Source organism: Megalops cyprinoides, chromosome 13 (assembly GCF_013368585.1).
Source record: "Megalops cyprinoides isolate fMegCyp1 chromosome 13, fMegCyp1.pri, whole genome shotgun sequence".
Lineage (NCBI taxonomy): Eukaryota > Metazoa > Chordata > Actinopteri > Elopiformes > Megalopidae > Megalops > Megalops cyprinoides.
Genome location: NC_050595.1, coordinates 29165788 through 29183157, shown reverse-complemented (window position 1 = coordinate 29183157; position 17370 = coordinate 29165788). Strand labels below are relative to the sequence as shown.

At 38.7% G+C, this 17370-nt stretch overlaps 1 protein-coding gene across 4 annotated transcripts; it reads left to right on the top strand.

The window, feature by feature from the left end:
• Nucleotides 1-6786: 6786 nt before the first annotated feature.
• Nucleotides 6787-16757, top strand: LOC118787831 (autophagy-related protein 13-like). Of its 4 annotated transcripts, none has more exons than XM_036543535.1 (17): nucleotides 6787-6975; nucleotides 7742-7822; nucleotides 7942-8022; nucleotides 8314-8433; nucleotides 8576-8622; nucleotides 8908-9048; nucleotides 9474-9514; nucleotides 9751-9847; nucleotides 10115-10213; nucleotides 10814-10907; nucleotides 11729-11821; nucleotides 12036-12175; nucleotides 12489-12603; nucleotides 13112-13189; nucleotides 13837-13950; nucleotides 14140-14268; nucleotides 15733-16757. In XM_036543535.1, the coding sequence occupies exons 2-17, from the start codon at nucleotides 7754-7756 to the stop codon at nucleotides 15808-15810; spliced, it is 1536 nt and encodes a 511-aa protein (XP_036399428.1). In that variant the 5' UTR covers nucleotides 6787-6975; nucleotides 7742-7753; the 3' UTR covers nucleotides 15811-16757. The 4 variants fall into 4 exon arrangements, with proteins under 4 accessions (XP_036399428.1, XP_036399427.1, XP_036399430.1 ...); XM_036543534.1 differs by having other exon boundaries at nucleotides 12486-12603; XM_036543537.1 differs by lacking the exon at nucleotides 11729-11821.
• Nucleotides 16758-17370: the final 613 nt, after the last annotated feature.

Sequence of the window (17370 nt, the reverse complement as noted above, 5' to 3'; positions counted from 1 at the left end):
ATTCACCTCTTTCTGATTGTTGAGTAGCATGCTAAATTCCTCATTTCTACATACTTGATTCTCACTAGGACCGCCTGTGTTTAACCGCACTTCAGTGACCTTTGAGAGGGCTTTAAATGCTTCACAATTTCACTGTTGTTCTGTGCTGCTGCTGTCAAAGTACAGAGGGGGCATAGTTAACACCTTCATATCATGCTTACATATGACTTCCATGTCATATTACCATATCGCATAGCAACCCACATTTTTGTAGTCAAAGAGAAGGTTAAGTTAAAGCCAAGGGCAGTGACTACAAACTGTCATGTGACAGCAGACTCTGTCATGTGACCGGTGAAACTATGTTTCCAAGCATTATTCTACCCCCAGGTAAAATAACACTGTTCAGCTTTCAACAGGAACATGTTGCCATGGCATTTGTTTGGTTTTGATTTTCATAAGCAGTTTATGCATAAATCAAGTGGTACAATGAAAAGAGATGTGACGGGAAAGAAGCAACCTTAGTGCTATTCATTGGATGCAACCCAGATTTTTGTGTAGCAAATCCTCATCATCTAAACTGCGTGAAGAGATTACTGTTCTTACCAATATTACCTCTCTGAGGTCAAGCAGCAAAAGAATACATTTAAACTAGGTAAAAATCCCTCAAGTCATCCTGAGTCATTATGTAATACTGTATATTGCCAGACCTTCATGCAGAAGATGCAGTAAGAATTGGCTTAAGTTTATATAACCTCTCAAGTACACGCTTATTGTATTTGTTTGATTTCTTTCCAAATTTGAGTACGACCACCAAACCATAACATGTGCTGTGATTCTTGTTCTGTATAGTACATTGAAAAGACATATCTTCATCTGGAAAGAGCAGCACTACCTCACAAGATATCTTATTTACTCCCAATGTCTTATTTTTCTAGCCCCTCAGGTGTCATAAGAACAGATCTTCTCATTAGACCCTACTGTATTTAGTTTGTATTATGACTTTGGAAAACTAACTGGGTCTTTTATCAGTGATAAGCCCTCACTATTCCCTACTTTTGGCTTCTGCAGAGTGCCTTCTTTCCACGTCATACTTCAGTGTTCCTGTTGCACTGTGGCTCTGACACATTTCTTTACATATCCATCACACATAACCAAGAAGTTTCTGTTGGTTGTTTTCCCATCACCTCCACCCTAATCTAGGCCTTCCCACTACTGCCCTGCAGTTTTCCCACCTCTAGTAAATGGAGCAAAAAGGAACGAGACAAAAAGCACAATACCAGAGACTGATGTGGTAAACGGCTCTTTTTAACCACTGAGAAATAAACACAGGTCTTTTGGAGCCCATCACGGTGCTTCTTGAGTGAATTTGTGTGACTGTCATGTCTGATGTCTATTTAGTAGTGTGGCTGCCCCGTGCTCTATGGTTAATGCCATTGGAAAAATGTTCTGTAGCAGTTGCCTTAAGAAATTAATTCTTGTCTAAACAAGGTTGATGTTCAAAGTGTTGTGGATCAGATTCTTTAGCCTGTGTCAGAAGTGACATGTTGATATTCAGTGGATTCCTGAAGTAGGTAGGTATGTATGTACCTGTATGTATGTATGTGTGTATGTATGTAAACCCACACCTACCAAGAAACTCACTTGTTGCACGAAGGGGTCATTCCAACTACATTTAAATAGGAAGTGTTTTTTGGATTTATGTGCAAATTTGAGGTATCAAGTAGTTAACTTAGAGTTTTATGTCTCTGGCTTGGGTATTAAAACTGGGATGGGGGTTGTCAATAGAATAATAGACAGATGGGTGATGCACAATAGCAATCAAATGAAATGCAAATGGATGCAACTGTGAGAAAGAAACCAGTCTGATTTTCAGGATTTCTGATTTGTGCAAAAAACTCAAAGTATTATTTCTTTTAATTTCCTTTAAAATATGTTTCTTCACATAAACATTCAAATGAATGAAGTGGAAATCTGGGTAGTATCTTTCTTCCCTGGGTTTGAGCTCCCTTACCCTCCCAGAGATTCAGATGACCAATTACTTCGTGCAAGTTTTCCAGCATTGTGTTATTGCCAGTAGTAACAACTTTATTGTAGGTACTTCACTTGGTTCCAATGGAGGTCTTTTGTTCTTAGTGAGGTATCTTCCTGTTTCATAATGCATACTAAGCCATGGAGCCCGAAAAGGATCTGATAGTCAGTGCTCAGATAATAGGTCCATTGACTGGAATGCTGGCCGACGTGTTGGGAACTGTGTTTAAGTCACAGGATCCCAATTAGAGCACCCCTTTATTATCATATTATTTTAGCTCTCCGGTCAGTTCAAGAAATGTCACTTCCTTATGCAAGTGTCTTGCAAATTTTTATTTGCATTTTAATATGCATTTATCTTTTCATCGAGAAGTTGTTTTTACATGACATTACTGTTAAAAGAAATAAAATCACAATTCCTGACAAATAATCTGAATGGCACTTCCAGACCCATGTAAATGCTGGGAATTATGCACAAAATATGGGTATAATGTGAAACTATACACAGAAAAATTTAAAACAAATTTCTCTTGATTATCATTTGCAAAAACTGACTTGCTCATCCCTTACAATTCTAAGTACTTTAATTCAGTTCTGCCTTTGCTGATGCAACATGCTGAATGTTAATTACATTTTTTGGGGGTGTTGGGGAACCGGGAGGGGTCTGAGATAAGTATTGTGGAGTGCATTGTTCTGTGTGAAGCTAAAAAATATGAAACAGCTACACATTGTACAAATTCATGCATTCATGTTCAAAAACCCAATGTACCCAAAGAATATCTCAATGTGCATTCTGCTATTTTGAAGCCTTTTATATGTTTATATTTTAATACATGCCAGCTAAATTATTTTTATGAAAGACAATATGATGATGAATATCCTCTTCAGCCAGAAATTAGATAGCATCTAAGTCATTCATCCGTGATTTTTTCCATAAAGGGAGGGGAACCTAGTACTGCAATATTAAAGACCAGTGAAAACAACTTATGACATCCTTGCTGGGGTGGTTTGTTTGCTCAAACCTTTCAGACATTGCAAAATAATATACTGTTGGGCAGTGCAGGTTGACATACAGTGTGTGTGGAACATTACAGTTACTGCAAAAAAATGTTAAATATATTTAAAAAAAAAATGTTCTAAAAGTGTCTGGCCTAAATTGAAACATGGTGCATTCCAAGGTGTATAGATGCATCTCGACCAAACATTTTCCTTAAAATTCATTGTCATCCTCATCAGTGCATTATTTCCTATCAATGCCATATTCCAGTATATTCCCTATAGTTTTTGTCACCACTTATCACGTCACAACCGTGGCCTTCTAATGTAATAACATTTCCTTCTCATGACATTATTGTGACCTCCAACCTCCCTGATGTTGTACACCTGCTCGTGCTTCTTACCTCACCAGAATTTCAGTTGGAAGATTCTTTGTAAATGTGGGAAAAAAAAATCTTACCAGTATAAAAAAAAAAATCATCACTTTGATAAACACAAAACAAAGATCCATTGTAGCGATAAGAAGAAGCAGACATACACCGGATGTGCTGAACTATGTGTAAATTGTAAATTACACAATTTGAATATTCTCTTGTAAGATTGTTTATTGCATTTTTCATAATTTTAAAAAGGAGTGTGTTTATTTTTCCACTTTTGTTACAGATATTATTTTTTGTTTCCCTGCCATTGTTAGTGAACCACTGAGTTTCTTTGCCCTGTTTTCAGCCTCCTCTGTGATAAGTTATTGTATGCAGTGTTTAGCAAATACTTTAGACAACAGAGCAGAAGTTAGGAGCGTTTGATCAATTTGTATTTATTTATTTTACCATTTTGCTAAATAAAATAACAAAAATCAAGCCACAGACCTTCCTTTCCTTCATTTCACTCCAGGAGCTCACTGTTCCAGGTTATGTTGGTCCTCCTCAATAGCAGTGTCACCCTGTTGGTTCTTATTTCCTGTACAACATATCGGTATATCATTATCTTAACAGCAGACAATGATTAAGATGCTAATCTTCACCTCTGAATGGAGTCAAACCATGGAGTTGATGAAGTGGACATTGTCCCTGATGTCTGATAGAAGTTACGGTGTATGGGTTTGGTATTAAAGCAAGATTTTACAATTACAGTGAAAGGTAGTAATAACCATGTGTTTTCTTTTTGTTGCTAAATACCAGAAGCACTTAGTTTTGGTATAAATGGTTCAGTTCAATATTATTTTCACTTACCTACCAATTCAAAATCAATAAATAGGCATCTAGTTTCAAGCTAGTTGCTTGTCAGTCTAACCATAAACATGCCAGTACATCTAATATCAGTTAATATTTACAGGTTCATTGCTACAAGGGAACTACACACTGAAAATTAGATCATAAGGTACTCATTCCAAGTGCAAGAAAGAGTAGTTCGGCATCTACAGGAACTTGCATTCAGATTTTTATGGAGCCAAGCCCCAAATGGGCTGGTACCTATGGTTTAACTTTTTTTCTCTGCAACTTTGGAAAAATTGCTGTGAAATCCACATGATTTATCAAAAACTCATATGTTCAATAGGGGCTGGGGGACATCAGGATACAGCTGCTATATTGGATTCTGGAGAGAATACTGGAATTTTTCTGATTTTTCTCCATATTCACCAGTCATACATTACCCCCTCTGTGAAATACACAGGTTGGTTTGTATTGCTTTGTGGATGCTTTGCTTTCTCTGGCCTTGGAACCATGAACTAAAACAAGTACCAGGATTTTATGACCGAAAATCTTGTGCATTCTAACATGAATCTCAAGATTATTCAAAAATGAACATGCTAGCATGATAGTGATGAAACGTGCCCTTCATATTTAAAAAGGCATCGGTTAAAAGTTAAAATGAATTTGACTGGTTATTGCGGTATCCAGACCTCAGTACTATAGTACATTTGTCGTTTAAACTCAAAACAGCAGTAAACAAAAGAAAACTAAGAACCCTGATGGAGATGGAGACATACTACCTGGAGGAATAGAAAAAACCCTAAGGAAAAGCAGTACAACTTTCTTGGTGTCAAAACCAAAGGCAGATGGACAAAAAAACATTGTGGTAACATGAAATTTGTGCTTTTTGGAAAAATTATTTGTGAAACACAAAATGTCACTTTCTGTGATGTCACTAATGTTCAGATTCACTTTTTTTTTTAATTTAATTCAATAAAAACAGAAAAATCCACTTCATTTTTGTTCCATCATATTTTTTTTCTCCAAATGTGTCAAGAGCAGGAATAAATATGCAGGACATTGTTTATACAGTGTCCTTGATATTTATTCATACCCCTGACCAATGGGCATTTTATGTACTAGATGTTTTACTTATGTGTTTTAATGTTATATTTTTTATTTTTTTCATTTGTGAGCTACTTGAGTTTGAACCACAAATGTTTAATTGGGCTGAGGTATGGATATTGGGATGGCAGAATTAAGAACATTTATTTTATATTCACCTTACAATATCTCTGTAGATCTGAAAGAGTGCACTGGATCATTCTCATCCTGGAAAGAGCATTTACAACGCTTGAGCTTCACTGTAGGGGGCACAAAAATGTCCAAGTATATGTCAGAGCTCATGACTCCCTCTAGCTCCAGGACCCAAACATGCAAACACAGAAACACAAAAGACAGACACACAGACACACACACATATAAAGTTGTAAGAAAAAGTCTGTGAACCGTTTTCAATTGCCTGCAATCCTGCATTAGTTGCTCCCAAAATGTGGTCCGATCTTCACCTGTCATAAGTATAGATAAACAAAATGTGATTAAGCAATTAACATACATACAACTGTACTTTTTCATGTCTTCATTGAACACATTTTTAACTTAAGCCTCATGTGGTTATGCCAAGAAGAATAATTTGACATGCTAAATTTTCATTTTAGTAATACAATTTTGGAGGTCCCCAACTGTTTTTATCAGATTTATATCTGCCTTGGAGACAAGATACACTTTAATCCACATCCTGACAGGTTTTGCCACTGTACCAGTAGTCTAGTTATTCCTCGGTAATGGACACTAAAGTAGAAGATGGTACACTCAACTTTTCGTCAATTCCAGCCTGTACACATGATATCACTTGTAGTCTTCGAAGAGCTCTTGTAAACTGGGATGACAGTGGCTACTAATGAATTTCTTCTGTGCCTTACTTCCTTTTAACCCCAAATGAATAAATGTAAACGTAAATGTAAACCCCACAGACAAAGGCCATGTTTGGAGGCCTCTGTATAATTCTAGAAGCATCCACCAAACTTCCGAAAAGCATTATGTTATCTAATACGAATGAATTTTTAGCAGAAAAAATATCAAAATACATGTTTTGGATAGATAATAAGGCTACTTCCGTTGTTATGTTGATTTTTATTAAAGTTTGTATTTCAAATATAGCTAGCTGCCGAGTTAATCATAAAAAGCGATGCGACTTTCCAATAACACGTCTGTATTGATTCGACTCCCGCAAAGTTTTTTGTTTACAAATCTACCGTGTCCGCATGTTATTGGCAACGTCAATGGTTATTACCCTTCGTGACGTATGTAGTAAATGTAAACTATGTAATTAGACATACACTTTCGATTATTTTGGAACGCGTGTTAAAATTGGTCTTGCATGTATGATTGGTTAATATTGTCAATATACTATTCATTTAATTATAAGTCCATATGAAATTCTTGTAATTTGTTTCAACTTTACATAAACGCGATTCCTAAATATAACGAAAGTGGCTTTCATAAACGAATACTTGTAAATATACTAGGGCAACTGGCTAATGGAGAGAAACAGAAAATGGGGCAGAGCTCTGTCGGATTCACTTGCTTAAATTCGATGTACACAATCTCTCAACTTCATGTCATTCTGGCAGAATAAACTTCGTTTTGGTCATTAAACCTTGCCAAACGGAGCATCCTTGAAATAAGTAATCTACGGCAAATTCCGAATTTGTTATGAGCTGTAAGTACCTGCACGCATTTGACTGGCTAGCTAACGTTAACTAGAAAGCTAGTGTAATCATTTTGTCTGGTTGGCCATTGCAAGTATTCTCTTTTTTATGGGTTGACACCTATATTGTATGATGTTACCAATTCGATGTAGGAACTAGCTAGCGTTTTCGCTGGCCTACTGGCTATGCTAAAATGTCGGTAGAAAGCCAGTATTGAATCGGTCAGATGCGAGGCTGTTTACCTAAGGTTAGCTGTACACTATGTTTTGTTGCTCGGCAGACGCTCTCATACAGAACAACGTACATGATGAGTATGTTTAACAGTACATTTACGTTATTGTCATCAAGTAGATGCTCTTATCCAGAGCGACTTTCGGGATGAGTACATATAACATTACGTTTGCGTGGTTGACATTACATAGACGCTCTTATCTAGAACGACGTAGATGACGTGTACATAATACATCTATGTTGTTGACATCAATTAGATTCTCTTATCCACAGCAACTTTCAATATGAGGGCATATAACATTATTTATGTTGTTGACATCAGGTATATGCGTTTGCACGGTGATACATACAAAATGAGAACGTATAACATTAGATTACATGTGTATGTATAAAGATATATATAAGAAATAACTACCAGGTGACCCTCCTGTGCTACCAAACATTTCACATCATGGAATGTTAGCAACTTGTCAATATTTTCCATGGAAATGCGCGGCTGTTAATGTGTTAGTTTGACTCGAGAATCTTTACATTCTCATATCTCAGGAATCCTCCATTATGGACAGTGATCTGAGCCCACAGGACAAGAAGGACCTGGACAAATTTATCAAGTTCTTCGCTTTGAAGGTAGCTAGCTCATACTCTCTTCTTCATCCATACTTTTTAAGAAATATGACGGCGCAGCCAAATGATATACTACCTGTGCTATGACTTTGGCCAACACGTTTGTTTTTATTTAATGGCAGACGGTGCAGGTGATCGTTCAGGCTCGTCTCGGAGAGAAAATCTGCACCCGCTCTTCGTCTTCACCGACCGGCTCTGACTGGGTACGTTCCTCATTCTGCACAAATTGATCTAGAAGATTAATCATAAACTACCCCTTTCAATTTTAAGTGATATGTGTTTACATCAGCCATATTTAAAACATGTTTCAACATGCTACTAAATGGATATTAAATAAAGTTCCAATAAGTGTAGTAATGTCTCTACAATTGTATATTGTGGTAAATATAAAATATTTTCCCTTTAGCTAATATTTCAATAATATCTCTAGCTAAACGATGTGTGTAGGAATTAAAGATTATTAACAAGTGACTTGGCAATATTTGTCTCCTCAGTTCAATCTAGCAATAAAAGATATCCCAGAAGTCACACATGAGGCTAAGAAGGCGCTGGCTGGACAGCTGCCTGGCATTGGCAGGTCTATGTGTGTGGAAATCTCCCTCAAAACCTCAGAGGTAAGAATGCATCCGCGCTCTCAGCCATGGTCAGATTTCACCCCAGACCTGCTGCGCTTACACTGCAATATTGTTAAGTGTTAGCACTGCGAGTCACAGAAGGAAGACACCCTAAAAAATCATGTGTTGTTTTACTGTCCAGGGAGATTCAATGGAATTGGAGACATGGTGTCTGGAGATGAATGAGAAGTAAGTTGTCTTTTTTTGACAGATATCATCCATTTATCACAACTTAGCAATATATTAAGAGGTGACTATATGCAGATGCACCAACTCTTACGGTAAAATGAAACTATGGATCTTTTATAATTTAAATTCAAATAACATTGTTTGTGGCACCTATACAGGATTTTATATACAATGAAAACTAAAAGATAAATTTATTCTATAGGAAAAAATAAGTACAATTTATTGTAATTTAAATGATTATGGTATGAACTGCAGCCTGTTAATGTGAGCTTTCTTACATTCCAGATGTGACAAAGATATCAAAGTGTCCTACACTGTATACAACAGACTGTCGTTACTGCTCAAATCACTGCTTGCCATCACAAGGGTGACCCCAGCCTACAAACTGTCACGAAAGCAAGGCCATGACTATGTCATCCTGTACAGGTACATCTACTTTGTCAGTTTTTAAAACACTATTTTGAAGGAAATTATGTCTAGGAGAAAATTAATTCATATGAACGCTGTTAAAATAAGCTTTCGTAATGTCACAGCCCTCTGAATGTGTTCAAAAAACACTTGCCAATCCATTGGTTTCAGTATTAAATGAAATATTTTAATATCACCAGGAGACGCCTTCACTGTCAACTTCAACGTAGTGATAATGTTTTAACCCCATAGAAATCACACTCCACTTTACAGCACATTTTTTTCATCATCACAGAAGGGACATTAAGCAGGTTATAGGGTGAAACACAGTCAATCTGTGTAAAAGGGTCACTCATGGAGGGCAATTTGCATCAAACAATTCAAGCTCACAGCTTATAAAAACTTCTAAAAAAAAATACAGTGAGTCATGTTTTCTCTTACAGGATATATTTCGGGGAAGTCCAGCTTGCGGGTCTTGGAGAGGGTATGTTCTTTACATGTGACAGCAAAGATTTTAACAACAGCAACCATGATAAGGGTATTTACACCAACCATTTAGTCAACCCAGAGTCATCCTGTGGAATCCTATGCTGCTGTGAAATCTGTCAGCTCTCATGCATTCTCTAAAATTTCAGTTCCAATCTTGTCAAAAGACAGTGTACTTAAATCTATTGGATTGTATTCGACAATGCTGTAATTTTGACCTGAATGTTTCTCCAGGTTTCCAGACAGTGCGTGTGGGTATAGTGGGGACTCCCATTGGTACCATAACCCTCTCCTGTGCTTACAGAACTAACCTGGCCTTCATGTCCACCAGGTATGGGTATCAATGACTGAGTACAACTCAATCTTGTATTAACACCTGGCTTTGGTGGTTTCAGCTTATTTGCTGAGAAAACTTTGTGTCCCTTGGCAAAATACCAAACATATTTTATGTGTGCCGTCCTTAGGGAATTTCTTCTTTCCAGAGTAGAACTGAACTTAATGTACAGAATGTACCCAATGCCATTTTTTTCATACCAATGCTACAGCTTTTACTCAGTCTGGTAATCCTTTCTTGTTTTTTTGCTGTTTTTCTTCACAGACAGTTTGAGAGGACAGCCCCTATTATGGGGATCATTATTGATCATTTTGTTGAGCGTCCCTTCCCCAACTTGGGACACATGCACCCATGCAACTATAGGTAAGAACAGTCTGGCATTATCTGGCATTCTATCTCATAATCACAAATCAGTCTCCAGTTAGCTGTATTGAACAACCCAGGTCTTAAGTAGGACAGACTCATCTGAAGATTATGCCCCATTAGCACTTAAAAGTGCTGTCCATTTGAAGGTAAGGTTTATGAAATCTGTAATTTGATATTTCACATGCCATGTGTCATACGTTTACCAATGATTGAGGAATGAGGCTAAAAGCAATCAGTCGGGTTGAGTTTGTAGGAACTGAGTAATGATGAGTTGAGTCTTGCTACTACTGCATTTTCTTGAATAAATTAGTTTGCATGGGCAAACCACAGAATTATAATCTCCGCTAAAGTATGTAGACTATCTGACTGTTTTGATCAATGACTTGAGCGCTTTTTGAGAGAAATTTAATGTTGACAAACTTGACAAACTTTTTAGCCTTGAGCTAATGAACATTTTGCAGGTATTTCTGATATGTCAGATTTTAAGGCATCTAATGCCTTCACGTTACTCAGACCTTTCCAAAAAAAGCACAGCCACACGTAGAGAACTGAGCTTGTTTGTGTGTGATGCTTCTGATTGGCATGGCCTCCTAATAGGACTGCGGGCGAGGATGAGGGAGTGGCCTATGTTGGGGTGGAGGATTCCCAGGAAGTGTGCACCACCTCCTTCTCCACCTCACCCCCTTCACAGGTAAGTTGCTGCCTTGATGAAGCCCACTCCTTTAGGCACACGTCATGAACAGTAAGCCTGCACTGTGATCTCAATGAATCTGTGATGCAGATAGGTTTTTACATTGGCATTTTTCAAACACATTTCAAAAGTTCATACTCAGCTTGCAATTTCTAACAAAATAGGCTGTCTTCTGCTCATGGGTCTCTCCACTGGTGCTCCTCTGAGACAGTATGCTTGCTGACTCACTCTCCTGACTTCCTTTCATTTGGCTGTGTGTAGTATGCGCTCACTGGAAGTAAGGCAAAGCTTAAGATGCCCACACCTGTAGTGACAGACACCGTGATGGTCTCCATGCTGGGCCTAGCCTGTTGCACAAGTGTTTTGTGGGAGGAAGTCTTTACGAAAGTTAAAGAAGTTAACCACAAGTCTTTGGTAGTATATTAAAAGGAAGTTAAAATAAAAAATGTAAAATATTGCAGAAAACAGCCATTTAAAATATTAACCAATTTACTATTTTATTCCATCTTAGATTTCAGGGATTTCTATTGACAGGGTTTAAAAAATATACCTCTTTTTAAGCCTTTGGCCCTTTGGAGTCTCAAGAGTGCTCCCCTAATGCTATTGTATTTGTTGTAGTGTAAATGCTGGAGTGTTTTTATTAAGATTGAGGTATGTACTGTAACATGCTGCAACACCAGCAGGCTGCTTACTGTGCTCAGCCCATCCTTTGCTCCAGCTGTACCTTTCAAAGCTCCCTGTTACCTCAGGCTGTGTGGCCTCTCTCTCTCTCTCTCTGTCCTGACCCGTGTTCTTGCCCTTGTCTTTCCTGTCATTCTCAGCTCTACAGCTCTCGTCTTTCCTATCAGCCCCCTGTGGTTGGAACTGCTGATCTCTGCTGCCCAGCTGTCTTTACTGCTGCCCATCCACACCAGGTACCCAGGGTCAGGGGTCAGGGGTCAGGGGTCAGGCAGAAGCTCCCCACTGCTCAGTCTACACTGTAGTCCTGCTTATATCACATGTACACGCAGCGCACACTCATAGAGCACGTATTTAGAAATGGAGAAGAGAATTCAGAAGTAGGATATTTTGAGAGAGGGTTCTGGGTGGCAGTAGGGGTCTGACGATGTGCTGCCGTTGGCTCTGTAGATGGTGATCCCGGGGAAGGAGGGTGGCGTGCCGCACATGCCCATGCACCCCTGTCATGGTACCCAGGCGGAGCACGGCAGGGTCCCCTCTTGCCCCGCTGTGGACCCTGCCCATCACAACCCCACCACACCCTCCAGCAGGTGTGTACCACCCCACCTCCAGGCTAATGTGAGAGGGACCTCCTGTTACAAACCAAGGCAAGAAGAAAATAACAAAACCTCACTAAATGCTGTGGTTATTATAACTGAAAGCGTAGCTTATATTACTTTAGTTGGACTTATTTCAAAGTGCCACAGCAAGCAGCAGCTTTTGTACACAGGTACAGCCCAGTATTCTGACACTTTCAGTCACAGAATGGAAACTTGTTTAACAGCTTCAGGGAGCCTGAAAGTGTGTGGTTCTGGAAAGTTAATCAGTAAGCTACTAATATATGTATGTGTTCCTGCACAGCAGTGAGGACACAGCAGCGCTGTCTCAGAGCAGTGAGGGGAGGAGCGCACCTGCCTCAGACGCGGAGACCACCTTCACCAGGAAAGTGGGGGCCTTCGTCAACAAGCCCAACGCACAGGTGAGAGCTGGCCCACGGAACTGCGAGTACACTCATGTCTTCTCTTCAGCGCATAAATAGCATGATTTGGTCACCTTGACTGGACCACAGCAGGACACCTTACAGGGCAGGAGTGCGGCGAAGTGGTAAGGCACGGGGTTCATAACAGAAAGTTTGCTGGTTCAGGTCTCCGCTGGGACCCTGCTGTTGTACCCTTGGGCAAGGTAATTAACATACAATTGCCATAGTAAATATATAAATAAATATAAATTTAATATATATAACATAAAAACTGTGTATAAATTTAATAGAAAAATTGTCACCAATTGTCAAAATTGTCATCATTCTTGAAAAGAGCGTTTACTAAATGACAATAATGTAGAGTAATGTGATGGACATGCACTTGCCGATGGATGTGACCACATGTCTGTAAGTGAAGCTCCCAAAGAAATGCACCGATTCAGGTGCAAGATCAGTCGGTTCGGTTTAGAAGCGGAAGCAATCCTGTGTCTGTCTGTGCTTGATGCAGGTCACCGTGGCTAGTGTGGATTTGCCGTTCGCTGCTTTTGCTCCAAAGGCCTTTGAGCTAGAGGAGAATGACCCCATGGTGAGTCATTTGCAACACAGATGTGCATTTATAAGCGCATCAGTTAAACTAGATCAGCTGTTTAAGCAAGGATGTATGAAACATAAGCAAATTAATACTTGAGTTAGAACATGGGAGGAATAAGGTTGACCAGCTTAACTCATTGCACTGCAGGTATCCAGTTAAGCAGATCACATTTATTTAATTTGCAGCATTCTCTTAGATATTTCGTATTTAAACGCATTTAACATGTTAACACAAGTTCATCTAAAAAAAGGCATGTGTTAAATGCTTGGAATGTCTGCACTTAAATAACCCCAGCTGTGAGGCACTGAACTCATGCACATGTACAAGCACAGGAGTTGTATTTTGCAGTTTGAAATCTGTGTCAATACCCTGCACAGTTAATCAGAACATAGAGATAAAAGGTACATCCAAGCTCTACATGTCTGCCGTAAAGCTCTGCTCTGTAGTGCTGGCTGGAGTGAATGGCCATACATGCAGATATTCTTATTTCTCATGTATCAAATTCAGTGGAAAAGCAGTCTGCAGAAGAAGCTTGTATTTTCGTTCATTTAGATCAGAGCATTCGTTTAGTAACCAAGGGCTATAATAATGGTGGCTGTGGTGATGAATTTGATGCTATTGAGTTTTGGGGCCCCCTCCAGGTCCATCCCCCTGAGTCGCCAGCCCCCGCCTCCCCTCTGCAGGGCAGCCTGCACTCCCAGGACTCGAGCGGCAGCAGCGGAAACACACAGGATGACTTCGTCATGGTGGACTTCGTATGTAGTCCCCTCATAGATTCACCCATTTATGTTTTCACTTAAGTACTGTTGGATTTATTTATTTCAACTTATGGAAACATAAGAGGATACCTGTCATGCTTGGCCCCCTCCATACATTTTTAAAGTGGACTGTGCTCAAATATTTCACCATTTCGTATTATATACTAACGCAGATTCCTGTTTCAGAAACCCGCCTTTTCTAAGGATGACCTCCTTCCCATGGACCTTGGCACCTTCTACAGAGAGTTCCAGAACCCCCCGCAGCTGGCCAGTCTCTCCATTGATGTCAGCGCACAGTCTATGGCTGAGGATTTGGTAAGATGACAAGACAGGGCCCTTCTTACCCTGGGTAGCAGTGAGTTTTGAGATATAGTTCCCCATACTATGAATAACATAAATTTTCCATGTGTTATTCACCACTGTAGTGGTAAGTCCTGGGCCCAGATTACCCATTACAGATATTCAGAAATTCTAGCTCAGCTGAATGTGTTCATTGTAATGATGAAAGTGAATTTGGAGAGAGAAATAAGGTAAGATTAGCTGTGATGGGAAGCAATACCTCTGCTGTATTTCAGCAGCTTTTTTGTAATAGTAAAATAAGTTTAAAAAAAAAAAGTAAAATAATTTTGCAGTCAAGTTGTAGTAGTAGATATGTGAGTAAAAATGTCTCTAGGCTTGATGTTCCTCTTTTTGTGCAACTAGGCCTTCATAATCTGTAGGCTGTAGAAAAATGCTATGAATTAGTTTCCATTGGATATTAGTAACACTTTTCATTTCATAGTTGTGTATCTGAAAGTTATTGTTGTTCTAAGCAGGCATGAGGGCCTAAGCCAAGTGTAATATTATGAAGGAGCCTTTAGTGGTACTCCATATTGATACCCATATTCAGTGTCAGCCTTGATTTACATTTTCATTCACCAGCAACTGCTACACTTCTTTACCACTCACTTTGGCTGTAGGTCAGCTACCTAGCTAGTCTCTCAACTGCCTTTTCCCTGGGTCAGGGAATCATTTTCCAGTGTTTTCTCCAATGGCCAGGATGTTCTGTTTTTTCTCATAAAAATGTACTTTGTTACAAGTCGGCTTTGTTTCCATTGTAGAAAAAAAAAACTCCAAACCAAAAACTGTTTTAAATCAGAGCTTTGAGAGGTGACAAAAGCTGTATAACACAGCTAATTCACATGGGCACCTCAGCTTGTAACTGTGCCTGTGCACATACAGCTCTGCTACCTGCTTCAGTACTGTATCTGTGCTGGTCTGTCATACTTCAGAGTACATGCACTCACCATCTGGCAGGTGCTGAGGATTCAAACATTCTCTCAAATAGCCATATAAATTCTTTGGCATCTGTTTTGATCAATACAGGAAATCTTTTAACAGCCCAAACCATTCTGTTCTATTCACAAAAGAATAGATTTTTTGCAAATGTAGACGGATTTAGTATGTGTGTACTGTGTAGCCATTAACTGACTAATGAGTTATTAGAGTGGTATTTTAAAGCTATTATCAAGAATTTGACATAAACTAACAATACAGGTATTTATATAACAGTTGCTATGTGTAAAAAAAAAAAAAAAAAAAGTTTTTTTTTTATTTTTTTTATTATCTGTATCAGTAGCCAATACAGTGTTTGTTTTGCCTATATAGTCCACTGCTGTGTATTGTTATACTCTATTGATTAACAAGCTGGAAGAGAAAGTATCCATTATTTCATTATTTTTTGTAATTAAGAGATATATAATCTTTCATTTTGATTTTAAACTGATTTTTGTCCACCAGGACTCATTACCAGAGAAACTGGCCTTGTTCGAGAAGAACATTGATGAGTTTGACGCATTTGTCGACACCCTCCAGTAGGTCCCGGATCACGGCCCCCCGCCGACCGTCATCTCCCCTCATGCCAAAAAACTCCTTGATCTACCCACCGGAGTCAGTTTTCCTGTTATTTGTATTGTTTTGAAGAGGTGGTCACATGGGCCTATCTTTCTAGACTTCAGGTGAATAATTTATTTTTTCTCTGGTCTTCCCCAGCTTTGCAAACGTCAGCTATTACAGAGTTGGTGTTTTTTGTTCTAAAATATCAGTGCAGAGCTCTATTCTGAACAGTAAGAGTCAAAATCAATTGACTCACCAACAGTTCCACCTCTGAAGATGTTCTGTTGCTCCTCCTGTATACAGTAGCTACTGTAGAGGTTTTTGCTGGTTAGATGTTGTACAGTGTTCCAGCCACAAATGTAAATTCTACTTTGTCTTTCACTCACTGTTATGTAACCAAGCCAAGAAAAGAGAGATGCACATTTCATCACAGAGGTTGTAATGTCAGCATTGTCTAGAATACTTTGTAACACTGACAATATTCTTAATACCTGTTGTAGAGGCAGACACTACCATGTTTAAATGTTAGAGAGGAATGGATAGGGAATGCAGACAGGCAATTCACTGTATGGGGAAAAGCCAGAAAGACTTTCATTGTAATATTTTCATGTTATGTCATAATTGAGACTTGCTAGGGGCTTTCCAGCAGAAAGGAACTAGGCCAAGCGGAGGATGTTTTTTTTTGAAAACTGAAATGCAGCCGTTCGTGCTGACTTGGTCCTATTTCTGCTCCAAACATATTAGTTGTAAGGGAACAGTCACAGTAATAAGAAATAAGAAAAACTACAGCATATAGTGTCTGAATCATCATGTTTGATCACAGTAAGATGCTACAGATTTTTGTCTCATTGTAATTAGTGGTTATCCCTTTAGCTTTAGAATAATTTTATCCTGCATTTCCCCTGTCAGCCTCAAGCACCTACTGTTTCCATCGCTACTATATGCTTTGTTTATATGGCATGGTCATGTTATATAATAAACTTGATTTTTTTTTTGTACTTGTGTTTTTTTATCTTTCCAAGAAAGAAAACGAAATCTGGCAAAGTAGTGTGTCAAATGTAATAATGATTTTGGCAGCATAAATTTTGTCACATACCCCATGACATTATGACATTATATTTTTGTCAACACGAACTCAGAGATTATCCAGCCATAGAGTTCAATCTGTACTAAACATATGCAATTCAGTTTTCTTTGGCTGTTGATTGTGAGGCATATTCAGTAGATTTGGGATTTATTTTTGCATTTTAATAAGTTATGTCATTTTAAAAATTAAGATGCAGTGTGGAGAAGTGGATAATGGACTTACAGAAGTCTGCTGGCTAATGTACTGGGTTGGGAGTTCCTTGTGTGCCCCTCTTCATTATAAACTAAAAGGATCGGGGTGAAAACCATACAAGTGAATGTAAATGCTCTAACAGTACCTCTATACTTTAGAAACGCCATGCAGAAGTTAAGATACTATCATTTTGGAGAAAAATCACCCTCTGGCTACCCAGTTTTCTAACAGCCACTGCCACATGCTTATGTGCTTGACTCCCT

Bases quoted from the DNA above. Each gene is read 5' to 3' on its own strand.
- LOC118787831 (XM_036543534.1), top strand. From the start codon at position 7,754: ATGGACAGTGATCTGAGCCCACAGGACAAGAAGGACCTGGACAAATTT. The intron at 8,623-8,907 runs GTAAGTTGTCTT...CTTACATTCCAG, and splicing joins TGTCTGGAGATGAATGAGAA to ATGTGACAAAGATATCAAAG. The intron at 9,049-9,473 runs GTACATCTACTT...TTTCTCTTACAG, and splicing joins GACTATGTCATCCTGTACAG to GATATATTTCGGGGAAGTCC.